Source organism: Scyliorhinus torazame, chromosome 14, assembly GCF_047496885.1.
Source record: "Scyliorhinus torazame isolate Kashiwa2021f chromosome 14, sScyTor2.1, whole genome shotgun sequence".
Lineage (NCBI taxonomy): Eukaryota > Metazoa > Chordata > Chondrichthyes > Carcharhiniformes > Scyliorhinidae > Scyliorhinus > Scyliorhinus torazame.
The window spans coordinates 36474738-36492436 of NC_092720.1; the positions used below are offsets into that span (position 1 = coordinate 36474738).

The window sequence follows — 17699 nt, forward strand, 5'->3', positions numbered from 1 at the left end:
CCCACCGATCCGCGGGCGGGCCTGTGCCGTGGGGGCACTCTTTCCCTTCCGCCTCCGCTACGGCCTCCACCATGGCGGAGGCGGAAGAGACTCTCCCCACTGCGCATGCGCGGGAAACTGACAGCGGCCGCTGACGCTCTCGCGCATGCGCCGCATTTCCGTGCCAGCTGGCGGGGAAACAAACGCCATTTCCGCCAGCTGGCGGGGCGGAAATCCCTCCGGCGTCGGCCTAGCCCCTCAATGTTGGGGCTAGGCCGCCAAAGATGCGGAGCCTTCCGCACCTTTGGGCCGGCGCGATGCCCGTCTGATTGGCGCCGGCTTTGGCGCCAGTCAGCGGACATCCCGCCGTTGGGGGAGAATTTCGCCCAACATTTGTCTCAATAAATATCATGAAATCATAGAATCCCTACAGTCCAGAAGGAGGCCATTTGGCCCATCAAGTAAATCTTTATTAGTGTCACGAGTAGACTTACATTAACACTGCAATGAAGTTACTGTGATAATCCCCTAGTCGCCACACTCCGGCGCCTGTTCGGGTACACAGAGGGAGAATTCAGAACGTCCACTTCACCTAACAGCATGTCTTTTGGGACTTGTGGGAGGAAACCGTCTGTCGTGGTGTCTGCAGAGTGTTTGCGGAGGCTTCAGTTCTCCATCTTGCACCGTGTATGTTAGAAATCCAGGTGTGTGGGACCTCCATACCTTTTCTCTTTGCACGACATACAGAATATAACCGTAATCAATCCTGGTCTTTGTATTTTCTATACCGAAAGTTATTGTTCATGAATATTATCACTGTGTGTCTCTCCATCAATGGATATTTACAATTATTACTAGCTTAGTGGGGCAGATAAAGGCATCATTACTGCCTTGGCTTCCCGAAAAAGTGATAACTTTCAGCCTTCAACGTGTATTAAAATAATTTCTGTTTCTATTTTAGGAGCACTACAATGTTCGTTGTAAATCATAGGGGGACAGGATTCTCTGTTTCTGAGACCAAGTGATGACGCCAACGCAGAATTCGTGGACTTTCACGACAGAAAAACTGGCGCCGCACCTGGACCAATTGCGTTACTGTGGAAGGGCTAGCACTGGTGCCACATTGAGCACAATCGATTCCAATGAAAAACGGTGTGGGATTCGCAGGGTCCATGATTGAAACCCGGGAGGCTGACAAGCTGCAGCCGCACATACACATTACAATCCCCACACACACTCATCCCAGCCAACAAGATGGCACTGGTTGTGCTGGAGCGCGCGCATACAGCTAATGGGTCGGCTGGGGCCAGAGGGCACCTGGGGGGACACCGATACGACCCATAGCACGAAGTTCAAAGTGGGCTGTCAGGGGTGGCCACAGCTGCATGGCTGCCTTGCCGGCTACGGCAATGGTGTTCCGTGCCCGTCCACCCTGACCCCACAGTCCACTCCTGGCCACCCCCTGCTACTCCCCCCAGTCCTGGCAGAAACACGCCGGCCAGCGGCACAGCTGTCAGCAAACTATGGCGATGTTGGACACGGGGGTTCACGCCCGCGCACCAGGGGAAGGTTGGAAATTAATGCAAATGGGTCATTAAGACTCAATGACTGATTTGCATCCACGTAGCGTGCCCGACACCCTTTTCTCCGGCCCTCCATGATTCTCCAGTCCTCAGGGCCAGGAATCACATGGGCAGGAATCACAACAGATCTCACCAAACAGTAGCCTGACGTAGTGTTCCCTGCGGTGGGTCAAGTGGGTAACTGCTTAAAGGAGTTACCCCCCAAAGTCCATTCGAGGATCACTGCCCCCCCCCCCCCCCCCCGACCTGCCTGCAGGGAACATTGTAGAAGAGGCTGCAGTCCCAGATTTTGGGAGGTTTCTTGCTGCTCGAATAGGGATTGCACAGAGTGGGGGAAGTGGGGTGGCTACAGCTTGTCTTGGATGGTTGGGGTGAATTTGGACAGGGGCTGCACACAGGTTGTGCACAGTGTAGGATGTCAGCAGGAGTTTGATGATCACGGCGGGGGACATCTGCTGGTATTGTTGGGGTAGCTCTGATCATCTGGAGGGATGTGGGTTAGCTGGAGCAGTCATCAATCCTGCTTATTTTAGCCCACACGCGGTGCTGGAAAGGCACTTGATTCTTCCACACAGCCTTCCTAGCCTCCATTTAGCTCCAATTGCAAGCTTTGAAAATAATTTTGTGGGGGGATTAGTCACGGGATGGGGGAGGTCAGGTGGTCAATAGGGAGAGGTTGGGTGGTCAGTTGGCGGTTGGATTCGGGTGATCAGAGGGTGGGTCAGGTGGTCAGCGGGGGGCAGTGGGGAGGATGGTTAGGGAGACCCATGGGAGCTTGGGGAAGGGAGGAGAGTCCGTGGGGAGTGATGAACTACAGTTCACGAGATATTAGAAGTGATTTTAATTCTTCCAACTTTTTCTGGGTAATTATTATTGTAAGACAGTCGAATCCATCCAGAGCTTGTGATGTATATTGTATTTCAGGATGGATCTCATTGCAGGGCAATTACCCAACAGAAGCTGGAAATACCCAGGTAGTTGATGTACAATCCTGAACTGAGGAATTCTGGGGAGTGAGGGGCATCTCTGGCGTATCCCCCAAGTTACACTGCCCCACAGGTTTTGGGCCATTATGTTCATTTTTTAAATAATGTAAACGTTATCTGTAAGTTCACTGCAATCTTGTCTTGGAAGTTTCTGGAAAACCATTACCCTTCTGCAGCATGAGGTACATACAATACCTTGGACAGGAACCCAACAGATGCATTGGCCCTAACTCCAACAAAGAAACATTACTCCACTTAGCAACCAGGCCACAATTTGCCTTTAGGAATAATACTGACAAAACTGTTGAAGGTATATTGAATGTAACAAATGCATTTCCTACCTCTTTGAGATCCCAAGTTAGGTTTGCAACTTCATGTCCGGGTTCTGGTTGCCATGGGGACAATGTGACAGTTGTTTGCCATGTGGACGAGGATGAGGTTGCGTTAGGCAGCATAGATGTTGCAGCTGGCTCCGGTTGCCATGGCAGCATGGATTCTGTCCAGCTAGGGGCCAGAGTGCTTTGCAGAGGTTGATCACAATTGTCACCCCGATAGCCTTCTTCACAGACACAAACGTAGCCATCAGTGTCACTGCTGCAGTTGCCATGGTGACAGGGATTGCTTGCACATTCATCTGTCCGATCCTGGAAGCAAAGAGATCAGAATTTTATTCATACGTATTTAGTCTGATGGAGTCAGATCGTTTTCCAACCACTTGGATCGCACTCATATGTATAACTTCCCCTCACTTCTCAAGGAACTTCTTGTGAAGTATACAGTGTTACCTGTTAAAAATGTGGACAAGTGACATGTTCCCAGGCATCATCAACACTTTTTAGGAGCTGTTCACCCAGAACCACAAGGCAGCAGATTTGAGAAAAATTTTGTCTTTAGTTTCCTGTTTTGACTTGAGAAAAGCCTAATCTTTGCTTCTTATATAGAACATACAGTGCAGCAGGAGGCCATTCGGCCCATCGAGTCTGCACCGACCCACTTAAGCCTTGACCTCTACCCTATCCCCGTAACCCAATAACCCCTCCTAACCTTTTTTTGGTCACTAAGGGCAATTTATCATGGCCAATCCACCTAACCTTTGGATTGTGGGAGGAAACCGGAGCACCCGGAGGAAACCCACGCAGACACGGGGAGAACGTGCAGACTCCGCACAGACAGTGACCCAGCGGAGAATCAAACCTGGGATCCTGGCGCTGTGAAGCCACAGTGCGAGCCACTTGTGCTACCGTGCTGCCTTCTTACCTTCCATTGTCAATGCAATTTGTAGTGCAGTCACCTGAAAGGGAATCTTAGTCATATCCCTCCGCGGCGCAGTGCCTTGGGTTGTCAAAACACCGTTCCACCACACCATTCAATAGCGGAAAGGGAATAAGTGGAGGTGTTGAGGAAAGGATTGAGACTCTATCCAGTGTTGATCTAACTTTCTGTTCAGCAGATAGAGGTGCACAATGTCAAAAACATTGTGAGATAAAATAGTAATATGATGAATTGTACTGCTAATTAATGTAATTTAATCCAAAACCAGCTATGCACTAAATCAGCCATACAATAATTGATATACTGTTACGACCAGTCCCCAGGAAAGGTCCCCAAATTTGTTACCCTTATCCCTCTATGGGAATTATCCCGGCGAGCCCCCAATTTGTTATGGCTGGTCCCCGGATGACATTTCCCCAATTTGTTATACTCTGCCCCTCTGTGCTATTGGAGCTATCTTGAAACACTAATTTTGTAAATTCAGGGTGGGATACCCCCAAATTATTATACCCCAGGTGAGGAGGGGTGTAGTGGTTCCCTTTCTTCATTCAATCCTCTCAATTGGTCAAAGGGATCCCTTGCCTTGGGGATACCTTTTCCCATTCCCAATGCATATGTGTTTTTAAAGGAGCCAATTTAACTAAGCTTTCTTGAGCCAAAGAAAGTGTGAGTTTATTAGCTGCCAAAACATGAGAAAATAATAAAACACATGCACATGCATACACACAGATTAGAAATGAGAAGAGGGTCCAAAAATAAAAGTTTTTAAAATATGCTAATCCATCTTTGACTTGTCTGTGCGGAATACATGGTGAAATGTTGCAATGTTTTAGATTTGTGAGTCCAGTAGCCCCGACATCAGCAGTTGAATAATTGTTTTTGAGATTCCAGGGTTCTGCAGTTTAGCTGAGAGGAGTTGTCCTGCTTCCTTTCCACCTGTACTTTGTTGCTTGGCCTTCTTCCAGCAATCAGAGAGGTGGTAAGGCTTTTTACCTGAAAGAGCAGCAGGGGTGACTCTGCTGTCCTTCCTTGTTTCTGTGTCACACACTCTGACACATCAGCACCAATCCATGCTGACCAGCTTTGCAGCTGGCCTTTTAACTCAGTCTCCTGTATATTCCTGGAAGGGGAGAACCCACAAAACAGATCTGGGACATTGCTTATAGGATGCGATTCCTCTTGAGATGATAATCAGCTTCCATTAACTCCACAGGAGATGACAGTTCAGTCTGAATCGCTTCGTGCCTTTGTTATGTCCCTGTCTGGAAAAAGGGTGTAACATTCCATTGTCCCTCAGATCTCAGTATAATCCACATGGGAGTAATTCAGACAGTCACTGAATATACATTCTCAAACATCATTGGCTTACATGCCCATTTTTTAAAAACCATGTCTCATTTAAAAGTTCAGTACATAATTTGGGGATTTGATCCATAATTGTGATGATAGATAAATGGGTGTAATGTTAATCTGATTACTAGTAAGCGTGGGTGATTCAACTGTAAATAGTTTTTCACCATCAAAAGATGAATAAATATCCAGTTAGGAATGGAATTGACATTTGCAGGGATATGTGTAAATTGAGATAACAACTCGTTCATCAAATTTGCAGCAGTTTTGAGTTACTGTAGGTTCAAAGTCCATGGGCGGGAATTCCCACACAACCCGCCATGAAAGGTGACCCACCATTGGCCAGCAGCCGGATCTTTCGGTCCCGCATTTGTCAACGGGGTTTCCTGTTGAATGCACCCCTCGCCAACGGGAAACACGCGGACGGGGTTGCGCTATCGGCGGGTCTGGAAGATCCCATCGGCGTGAATGGCCGGAAAATCTCGACCCAGTTCTCTGAAAACCAGAATTGTGCAAAAACTGGACGTTTTTGAAAATATTCCATTTGATACTCATTAAATGGAATTCGGACTTATTGTCGAAATAGTGGGACAATTTGGTTAGGCAGCATAGTTCTCGGTGGCAAAGTAGACTAGTTATCAGTTTTGCTGCTTTGTTTACAGTGGTGCACAAATCTAGTTCCCCCAATCCAACAAATCTAGTTCAACCCCTGACCCGGTCCAGTGCAAAACACCTGACCCCACCCAAACCTCCCAACCTCTGCCCTCGCACTGATAGTGCTGTTGTTGTACCCATATAATTGAGACACTCTGGTGTTTATTGTGATTGCCTAAGTTTTTTGCCATCGCAATCATGTCAAAGAGGCTTGTGTCCAAGATGTTTCAAGGGGGTAACAATATTTTCAGTTCATTATTATGATTAAGGAGAGCATGGATAACCAAGCTTTTGCTCATTGTAAGTCATTGGGCATGATGAAAAGTGTAGGATATTGCCGTTGCTTGACAATTGCTCGACACATCCTGATGTCCAAAATCCTGGAGAAAACAAAATCAGGCATGCTCTCAATCCCGAGGGTGACAGAACATGATGGGTATAGTGGCATGTTGCCGAACTGCCTTGGGAATCAGGGCGAAATTAAGAAGAGCTTTCTTTCGGAAGATAAAACAGGAGGGAAAGTCCATGGCAGGATGTATGTCTGTGAGTATAAATTGTACATGGTTTCTGGAAGCAGTGAGCTGGATGGGTTGTGGTGGTTTTCCATTCAATATTGTCTGAAGCTTTTAAGCATATTAAGTGAGCACATAATGAACAATGTTATAGTAAGTCAATGTATAGAGTTAATGGGTGGAATTCTCTATTTGAGAGACTAAGTGCTGATGCCGTGACTGAATCGCAAGTGTTCTCCAGCCCCAAAAGCGGCGTAAGTCCTGGAGTGATTCAGGACAGGTTAATGGGCGAGCACCAGTGCCAGGTGGAACTAGAGCAATTCCAATGCCAGCGTGTGATACGATGGGGTCGGAATCGGCACTGGAGAGCCTGACAAGCAGGAGCTGCACTGAGCATTCCACTCCCCGCAGCCTTCATCCCAGCCAAGGAGATGGCACTGGTTGCGCTGGAGCATGACCATCCCATTGATGGGTTGGCTGGGGCCAGAGGTACCTAGGGGGGTTAGCCAGGAGAAGCACCCATATGACCCGCCACGCTAGGTTCACAGTGGGCACTCAGCGGCATGCGTAGTCGCATGGCCACCTTGCAGGTTGCGACAATGGTGGCCCAGAACTGGGCACCCCAACCCCATGGCTCGCCTCCTGGCCACCCCTCCGCTACACCCCCCCCCCCCGGCCCTGGCAGATGCCCCCCAGCCAGCGGCACAATTTTCAACACACTATAGCGATGTTGGACACTTTGCGTACCCCCTCTCTCTCCCTCAGCAACACGCCTCCCGGTTCCCGATTTTCAATACCACAAGTGAACCTCTCCATCAGTAATTCCTCCTGGAGGAGGGGGAGCATCGCGGGAGGCCCGAAGAATGACGGGTCGGGCCTGTTAATGATATGCCAATGGGAGGGAAAAACGGTGTTGAAGCCATTGGCCCCAATGGCTATTCTCTCCGATTCAGCCCGCCCCACCAGCAACTTCTTTTTAAAAAAAGATCGGGATGCCATTTTTAAAAGCAGCCCCGATAGAAAAAAGTAAAAACGGAACAAGCACCCCCCGGAACACCTTCCCCCCAGACACCCCCCCCATGAAACACCCACCCCCCCTAAAACAATACCTCTCCTTGGCAAGGGGCACTGTCTGGGCATGACCCTCCCCCCCTTGAGCGATGCATTCGCCTGGGTTCCTCTGGTGGACACGGCTCACTAGGTGCACGCTGTGGGAAACCTGTCGTAATTCACGTCGTCGCGAATGGATAATGGGGGGGAAACATGCGTAGGGGCCTGATAGTCAGATGCTAATTTATTCAAATGGGAATTGTTACATCACTGGTGGGGTGTGGGGGCAACATCGCAACAGGAAATCCCGCTGACTTAAAACATGTTTTGGGCCCCACGTGATATTTTGCGCTCGTGCCTGTTACGAACAAGAACACAAAATTCCACCCATTGTGCTGCATTTTAGCAAGGTGGTCAGGCATAGGCAAGGCATAGGCTGGGGTCACTGTCTGTGCGGAGTCTGCACATTCTCCCCGTGTCTGCGTGGGATTCCTCCGGGTGCTCCGGTTTCTTCCCACAGTCCAAAGATGTGCAGGTTAGGTGGATTGCCCATGATAAATTGCCCTTAGTGTCCAAAATTGCCCTTAGTGTTGGGTGGAGGTGTTGACTTTGGGTAGGGTGCTCTTTCCAAGAGCCGGTGCAGACTCAATGGGTCGAATGGCCTCCTTCTGCACTGTAAATTCAATGATAATCTATGATTAATCTATGACAAAGGTTTGGCACAACATCGTGGGCCGAAGGGCCTGTTCTGTGCTGTATTTTTCTATGTTCTATGTTCTATGTTCTAGGTACAGGTATATAGCCGTACAGGTATAAATTATCTAGGGCTGCTCTCCAGTACCTTCTCCAACATCATGGGCGAAATTCTCCGGAAACGGCGCGATGTCCGCCGACTGGCGCCCAAAACGGCGCAAATCAGACGGGCATCGCGCCGCCCCAAAGGTGCGGAATGCTCCGCATCTTTGGGGGCCAAGCACCAACCTTAAGGGGCTAGGTCGGCGCCGGACGAATCTCCGCCCCGCCAGCTGGTGGAAAAGGCCTTTGGTGCCCCGCCAGCTGGCGCGGAAATGACATCTCCAGGCGGCGCATGCGCGGGAGCGTCAGCGGCCGCTGACGGCATTCCCGCGCATGCGCAGTGGAGAGAGTCTCTTCTGCCTCCGCCATGGTGGAGACTGTGACGGAGGCGGAAGGGAAAGAGTGCCCCCACGGCACAGGCCCGCCCGCGGATCGGTGGGCCCCGATCGCAGGCCAGGCCACCGTGGGGGCACCCCCCGGGGCCAGATCACCCCGCGCCCCCCCCAGGACCCCGGAGCCCGCCCGCGCCGCCTTGTCCCGCCGGTAAGGTAGGTGGTTTAATTTACGCCGGCGGGACAGGCATTTTAGCGGCGGGACTTCAGCCCATCCGGGCCGGAGAATCACGCGGGGGGGGGGGCCCGCCAACCGGCGCGATGCGATTCCCGCCCCCGCCGAATATCCGGTGCCGGAGACTTCGGCAACTGGCGGGGGCGGGATTCACGTCAGCCCCCGGCGATTCTCCGACCCGTCGGGGGGTCGGAGAATCTCACCCTAGATAACAGGCCAGAAGTCTGTGAATAGTTTGCCTGTCCAGACTGTTGTGTTAGAATGGTGCATGATGCAGGTGTTTGAACTACAAGCATAGACCACTTTATTTCATTTGTTACGATGCAGGCTAAGTATTACACTTTTCAAATTAGTGGGAATACTCTCAACTCTATTACATGCTATCAATAGCTCATGTTAAATGTGTTCTCACACAGGACATGCTCTAGCCAATCACATTTAACATTAAAGTCCAAGGTTATGGAAAGCCCATCTCCACTTGGAGAATGCACAGCACCATGACGAAAATATATTATTTTCTGCTTCTATTATTTATGGGTAATATGATAATGCTTGTCGCTGCCTTGAGGGACATACAAGCCTGCACCTTATTTATCAATTACTGTAGACCGAGTTCTGTTATTGAATGCTACTCACTTTTGGGTAAGATTGATGAACTGTGAGCTATCATTTAACCTCAAATATCAAACATATGACACTCCACGGCAAAATAATAAACAATTTTACTCAGCTATCAGGTCCAGGCTAAATAGCACTTCGTGTTTTGTTTTGCTCTTGTTCTTTGTCATTCCCTTGCTTTCTCTGTCTTCCAGTAACTATTCTGTGCTCTTATTCTCCATTTTAGTTTCTCTCATTGAACCTCTGTTGGAGTCTTACACACTCGCTCTCCAGCACTGTGTGCCCTCCTTATTTCTCTTCTATCCTTTCTCCCTGCCTCGCACGATCTTTTCGGGTTTGATTACAGATTCAATTGGAGCAAATTAATATTGGTGGTGAAACTTGCCAGCGTTTGCAAAGTATTGGTGAGCAGAGCCTCATTAGGACAAGTCCCTTGAACAAAGCAAGGTCATTCTGTGTGATTCTGCCTCTGTCTGTGCCGTGCAGCTGATATTGCTGTGGCAACCATCACGTGGGAGTGTAGAGCTTCACCACCTCCAAGTAGATCACCGAGTTAGCGCTGCACTTTTGAAAGGAAGCCTGACCAAGAGAACAGTTTTTTTTTTAAATTGAAAAACGCAGTTGAAATCTGGATATAATAAATCATAAGTTTATGTTTTGTAGTTTCAGATGTTGCTGAACCCGCTTTTTAAAGCATTTACGCCACTGGATAATGCCTGCCACAATCCTCTGAAATGCATTTTCAGTCTCTGAGCATTATAATTCTGACAAGGAATCAAACCTTTTACAGGAATTAAATATATGCCGTGCTATTTTAGAATGAATATTACATTTAACCTTTCAGAACAATGACGTTTTTGAATCGTGTCTCTACCACTATTAGAATTTGAGGTCTATTCCAAAGAATCCATTCATAAAAATGTTATATTCATAAATATCTCCCACCTCAGGCACATCCCCTTTCACTACTTCATGGTTCATTCAGCCCAGGCCAGAATTGAGCTATCTCTGCCAGAACATACTTGTGTATAGGAACCTCATTATTCTCTATCTTGGCTGATTGTATCAGCAGAATGCTTGCAGGTCTGTGCATGGATAGAAGATTAGTTAACTAATGTGGGTGGCACGGTAGCACAGTGGTTAGCATTGTTGCTTCACAGCGCCAGGGAACCGGGTTTGATTCCCAGCTTGGGTCACTGTCAGTGCGGAGTTTGCATGTTCTCTCCGTGTCTGTGTGGGTTTCCTCCGGGAGCTCCGGGGCGCGATTCTCCACTCCCACGCCGGTTGGGAGAATCGCCTGGGGTGCCGAAATTTCCGGGGACGCCGGTCCGACGCCCTCCCGCGATTGGGAACGGCCCGGTTGAGTTTCGCGGGCCGCAGGCCGGAGAATCGACTGAGATACCCAAAATGGCGATTCTCCAGCACCCCCGCGATTCTGAGGCCCGGATGGGCCGAGCGGCCAGGCCAAAACGGCGGGTTCGCCCCGGCGCCGTCCACACCTGGTCACTACAGTCGTGGGCGGTGCGTGAACACTGGGGGGGGCGGCCTGTGGGGGGGCGAGGGGGGATCCTGCACTGGGGGGTACCTTAAATGTGGGGTTGCCCGCGATCGGTGCCCACCGATCGTTGGGCCGTCCTCTCTGAAGGAGGACCTCCTTCCTTCTGCCGCCCCGCAAGGTCCGTCCCCCATCTTCTTGCGGGGCGGATTTGGACAGGATGGCAACCACGCATGCGCGGGTTGGCGCCGGCCGACCAGCGCATGCGCGGATGACGTCCGTTATGCGGCGCCGGCCGCGTCATCTAATCGGCGCCGCTTTTACGCGGGCGACAAGGCCTCGCGCGGGAGGATGACGCGGCCCCGATACTGGCCCATTGTCAGGGCCTGAATCGGTCGCGACATGGGCCGTTCCGCGCCGTCGTTCACCTCGACGGCGTTCACGACGGCGCGGCCACTTCGTCGTGGGGGTGGAGAATCCCGCCCCCTGTTTCCCCCCACAAGTCCCGAAAGCCGTGCTTGTTAGGTGAATTGGACATTCTGAATTCCCCCTCAATGTACCCAAACAGGTGCCGCCGGAGTGTGGCGACCAGGGGATTTTCACAGTAATTTCATAAGCCTGCTTGTGACACTAATAAAGATTATTATTATTAGAAAGCAAAGAGTGGGGATCAATGGGTGTTTTTCTGGTTGTTGATCAGTGGCTGGTGGTGTGCGTCAGGGATCAGTTTTGCGACCGCAATTGTTTACAATTTATATAGATGATTTGGAGTTGGGGACCAAGTGTAATGTGCTAAAGTTCACAGATGACACTTATTTAAGTGGTTGAGTAAAGTGTGCAGAGGACACTGAAAGTCTGCAGAGGGATATAGATAGTTTAAGTGAGTCGGCAGATGGAGTACAATATTGGTAAATGTGACCCTAACCCATTTTGGTAGGGATAACAGCAAAATGGACTATTATTTAAATGGCTAAACAAATGCACTATGTTGTTGTGCAGAGGAACTTGGGTGCCCTTGTGCATGAATCGCAAAAAGTTGGTTTTGCAGGTGCAGCAGGTAATTAGGAAGGTAAATGGAATTTTATCTCTCATTGCTAGAGGAATGGAGTTTAAAAACAGGGAGGTTATGTTGCAGCTGTGTAGGGTGCTGGTGAGGCCACACCTGGAGTACTGTGTACAGTTTTGGTCTTACTTGAGAAGGGATGTACTGGCACTGGAGGGTGTGCAGAGGAGATTCAGTAGGTTGATTCTGGAGTTGAGAGGATTGTTTTATGAGGGAAGACTGAGCAGACTGGTACTGTGCTCATTGGAATTTAGAAGAATAGGGGGGATCTTACAGAAACATATAAAATTATGAAGGGAATAGTTAAGATAGAAGCAGGGAGGTTGTTTCTACTGGCGGTGAAACTAGAACTAGGGGGCGCAGCCTCAAAATAAGGAGGAGCAGATTTTGGACTGAGTTGAGGAGGAACTTCTTCACCCAAAGGGTTGTAAATCTATGGAATTCGCTGCCCAGTGAAACAGTTGAGGCTACCTCATTGGATGTTTTTAAGGTAAAGATAGCTCGATTTTTGAATTGTAAAGGAATTAACTTTTGGTGAGTGGGCGGGTAAGTGGAACTGAGTCCACAACAGGATCAGCCATGATCTTATTGAATGGTGGAGCAGGCTTGAGGGTCCAGATGGCCTACCCCTGCTCCTAGTTCTTATGTTCTTATTATGTTCTTATGTTCTTGGGTGCGATTTAACCAAATGGGAATTCTGTCCCATAGCGAGCGTGTTTAGCTGTCTGTGTTAGCTCGCAGTGATGAGAACACAACACTACCTAAAGTGACTCCAGTTAGATGCGGGGCCTCAGCGGGAAACGCACGGCCAAGGTCAGTCATTCCCATATCCTGCACTGAGGAGCCCCTCTTGCCAAAACTCCTCAATGCAAGGAGTTTAAAAATGGCGTCCTGATCTCTCGAGCTCCCAACGTGACCCCCCCCCCCCCAAGCCCTAATTCACTGTAAGCCCCCCTCACTCCCTCATGCAGGGCACCCCCCCACACGATCATCACCATGCAAAAAAAGCTACCTGGGCAGTACCAGGCTGGCAACCAGTGACACTGCTCAGGTTCCGGGTTGGCAGTGCCAGGGTGCCTTGGTAGCATCAGCAAGCAGCGCCAGGGTACCACCCTGCCCAGAGTGCATACACCTGGGTGTGTCTCCCAGGTGCAGGCCAGTATGTGGAGACCAATACTGAATGGCGCTTGCTTTACGTCTCCGAGGTGAAGGGGATAGATCCCAATGCCTTGGTTACCTCAGGGAACTGCACATTAAAGTGAGACTAGCTGTCTCGTTCTAATATGTAGATTTGCCAAAACGTGATCACGCCCACAATGGGCGGACTTCACATCGCGACGTCTCGCGAGATTGCGTTAGATCGCGTGACAAGCCGGGTCGCTCCTGGTAGCGGAGTCTCCTGTCATTTACTGGCCACGTTGCACCAGGTTGAGCCACGGCGCACTGCTTCTCGGGTGCAGCATGGGCAGTAGAGCGCGCTCCTTCTGTCCTGAGCATATGAATCAACCTACTGAATCTCCTCTGCACACCCTCTAGTGCCAGTACATCCCTTCTCAAGTAAGACCAAAACTGTACACAGTACCCCAGGTGTGGCCTCACCAGCACCCTACACAGCTGCAACATAACCTCCCTGTTTTTAAACTCCATTCCTCTAGCAATGAGAGATAACATTCCATTTACCTTCCTAATTACCTGCTGCACCTGCAAAACCAACTTTTTGCGATTCATGCACAAGGGCACCCAAGTTCCTCTGCACAACAACATAGTGCATTTGTTTAGCCATTTAAATAATAGTCCACTTTGCTGTTATCCCTACCAAAATGGGTTAGGGTCACATTTACCAACATTGTACTCCATCTGCCAGACTCTTGCCGACTCACTTAAACTATCTATATCCCTCTGCAGACTTTCAGTGTCCTCTGCACACTTTACTCAACCACTTAGATAAGTGTCATCTGTGGACTTTAGCACATTACAATTGGTCCCCAACTCCAAATCATCTATATAAATTGTAAACAATTGCGCCAGGGGTGTTTGCGGTCGCAAAACTGATCCCTGACGCACACCACCAGCCACTGATCAACAACCAGAAAAACGCAAAAAAAAAAGTGTTCAACATTAACAAGACATTGTTAGTGTGAACCAATCAGATTTGCAAGATATGATGATCAACTGAAAACAAATCCCTTTTATTATTATATTGATTATATTACATTATTTATGTAAAAACCCAATCAACGAGCAAATATAAATTACATAAACACTCAATAGATTAGTAAAAAGAAATCTTTATACAAATATCTGTAATTCATAATGTTGTACTGAAAATTTGTCAGATATTTGTATAAAGATTTCTTTTGACTAATCTATTGAGTGTTTATGTAATTTATATTTGCTCGTTGATTGGGTTTTTACATAAATAATGTAATATAATCAATATAATAATAAAAGGGATTTGTTTTCAGTTGATCATCATATCTTGCAAATCTGATTGGTTCACACTAACAATGTCTTGTTAATGTTGAACACTTTTTTTTTTGCTTTTCCAATCCACCTATCCTACACATCTTTTGGGTTGTTGGGGTGATCCATGCTGACAAGGGGAATGTGCAAACTCTAGACGGACAGTGAACTGGGATCGAACTTGGGTCCTCGGCACCGTGCGGCAGCAGTGTTAACCACTGCGCACCGTGCCACCCATGACTTGTTAATGTTATTTTTAATATAAATTTAGAGTACCCAAGTATATATATTTTCTAATTAAGGGGCAATTTAACGTGGCCAATCCACCTACCCTGCACATCTTTGGAGAGAATGTGATGTCTTGTTAATGTTAACCTTGCATTCATAATGTTATCAATCACTACACCCCTGGCTCAATTATCACCCTATAACCAGGCACATGGCTTTCTGCTTCCTTCCGTCTTGTTGCCAATCTCCCTGCTTCCTCCATGCTGAACCAAAACTCAGGCATTAGCCTGTGCACGCTCTGTAAGATTAAACCAATTCACGCCCCAGATTCATAACCTGCTTTTTCCTTCCATCTCCTGGAATCATAGAATCCTATAGAACCCATGAAGTTCACTTAGAAGGCAATAAAGTGGAAATTTTCCATACCCTTTAAAGTCTCACTGACAAAAATCACAAAGCCCTAAAATCACCTAACCTTGTCTAAATAGGCATTGTGAAATTGACAGCAGACATCAGGCAGCCTGAACTATCAATCAAGCAATATTTCCTCTGGGGCACAGCTGTTTCAACAAGAGTAATGGATGTCTGGAATCCTGGAATCGGGACACGCCCGGCATTTTTAAAGGGTTATTTAGTCCTCTTGGCCTGGTGCAAATCCAGGCCACATTGTGATAAATGGCTGGAACAGACTTCCAGGTACAGTAAAACTCAGAAAGATAGAAAAAAAAGCTTGGAAGCTATTTACCAGCAATTAGATGTGGTAATGGGGGTGAAGGGACCCTTCTGTGTGGATGCGCCAAATGGGCTTCCTCATCCATAACTAATTTACGATTAGAAAATGAGGACAGTAAAGACAATCAAGAATTGCAATGATATGACATTAGAGAAACCATTAATGTTGATGTTTACAGAAACAGCTGCAGATCATATCTCTGCAATTATTCAGTTCAACGGCAATTAGGGACTGGCAGTAAATATCTGATGGCCATACGATACCCACATCACATGAAAGAATAAAGCACCCTGAAACTAGATGGCTTTTCTGTTAAGCCATTTAGTGGTTAGAACTAGCTTTCTCCCTGGAATTCTTCTACATGTTCATGTTACTAATGTCTGCTAGTTTGACTGGGGAACCATTGTGCGCTTGTGAACTGAGTCAACTCAGAAACATACCACTTCTATTCTTCCTATTAAAGTGGTCTGGGGCACCTTTTCCACCTGGAATGGTTGATGTGCAGATAACTGAATAGTGAATGAAGAGGGTAATATTTTTAAAATCTTGCAATTGAAAGGATTTAATTGAACTGAAAAAAAAACACTTATTTTTTTCAATTCATTTACGGGATGTGGGTGTCACATTTATTGCCCACCCTTGGTTGCCCTTGAGAAGGTGATAATGAGCTGTCTTTTTGAACCACCATAATCCCTGAGGGGTAGGTCCACCCATAGTGCTGCTAGGGAGAGAGTTCCAGGATTTTGACCCAGTGACAGTGAAGGAACGGCGATATATTTCCAAGTCAGGATGGCGAGTGGCTTGGAGGGGAACTTCTAGGTGGTGAGGTTCCCAGGTATCTGTTCTTTTCCCTCTAGATGGTAGCAGTGGTGGGTTTGGAAGGTGCTGCCTACGGAGCCTTGGTGAGTTCCTGAGGTGTATCTTGCAGATGGTACACACGGCCGCTACTGTGGTGGAGGGAATTAATGTTTGTGGAAGGGGTACCAATTAAGTCGGCTGTTTTTTCCTGGATGATGCCGAGCTTCTTGAGTGTTGTTGGAGCTACACTCATCGAGGTAAGTGGAGAGTATTCCACCGCACTCCTGATTTGTGACTTGTAGATTGTGGACAGGTTTTGGCGAGTCAGGATGTGAGTTTACTTCCAGCCTATGACCTACACTCGTAGGCATGGTATTGATATGGCTAGCCCAGTTCAGCTTTTGGTCAATGGTAAGCCCCCAGGATGTTCATAGTGGGGGATTCAGCGAAGGTAATGCCATCGAGTGTCAAGGGGAGATGGTTAGATTCTCTCTTGAATAAGTCATCAGTGACACGGGACTGGCCCAGAAAAGGAGATGGCTAGTCGGCGGGGCGTGGGGGGGGGGGGGTGAGAGCCCCTCCAATCCGGCTGATAACGTGGAATGTGAGGGGCCTGAATGGGCCGGTGAAGAGGGCTCGAGTGTTTGCGCACTTAAAGGGACTGAAGGCGGACGTGGCCATGCTCCAAGAGACACACCTGAAGGTGGCGGACCAGGTCAGGCTAAGAAAGGGATGGGTAGGACAGGTATTCCACTCGGGACTGGACGCGAAGAAAAAAAAAAAGAAGAAAAAAAAGAATAAGTCATCAGTCAGGACCATTGAAGCAAATTGTAGAAATGAATTTAAGAGACAATTGAATGGGTTTCTATTAAGAAATAATATGATGTAAATTTGGCAGGGCACCTGGATTCTGGAATGAAGGCAACACCATAACCAATGTGCTCTGAAACCAGGGAGCCCAAAGTCGGCCACGATTGGGAAAGTTTCTGGTGCCTATCACATCTCGACAGGCAGCATGACCATTTGGAAAAATAACTTTCAGTCCACTTGCCTCACCGGCAGTGACGTGATGATAAGAACTGGAAGGGGAGAATGTGGAGAGTCGACTGATGTTTGGGGCCTCAATATGGACAATGTTGAGTTAGTGGGGGGGCTCCTGCTGCTCTTGACTCCAATGATTTTAGTGGTGCTCACCAGGTCTTAATCCTCGTTCCAACTCCACTCTAATATCAAATTTCAGTGAAGGGGTCTAAAACGGGCATTCAGCCAATCATTTACATATGTAAAGGATATGTCAGAAGCTGACTTTGTAAATCCATTGGGAATACCTGAAAAATTGGCCAACTCAACATTGCGTTAGAACGGTTTCTGGGGTTCACTGGGCACAGATTGATGGTCCTTAAAATTGGCCCATGTTGCACTTGTTTTATGTCAATAAAATAGACAAAATGATGTCCATTCTACCCAAATATCGATGTAGTGGGAAGGTGTGTGGGTGGCACTGCATTATTCAAAAAGGGCCAAGTCTGTTGAACTTTATTGCGTTACTCAAC

The 17699-nt window shown here is 48.1% G+C and overlaps 1 protein-coding gene across 3 annotated transcripts in view; it reads right to left on the reverse strand.

Moving 5' to 3' along the window:
- dner (delta/notch-like EGF repeat containing) overlaps positions 1-17699 on the reverse strand; it is a 384518-nt gene that overhangs the window by 201775 nt on the left and 165044 nt on the right. For all 3 annotated transcript variants that reach the window (XM_072473932.1, XM_072473930.1, XM_072473929.1), the window contains exon 2: positions 2890-3192. In XM_072473932.1, the coding sequence (XP_072330033.1) occupies positions 2890-3192 (303 nt within the window). The remainder of the gene's footprint in view (positions 1-2889; positions 3193-17699) is intronic.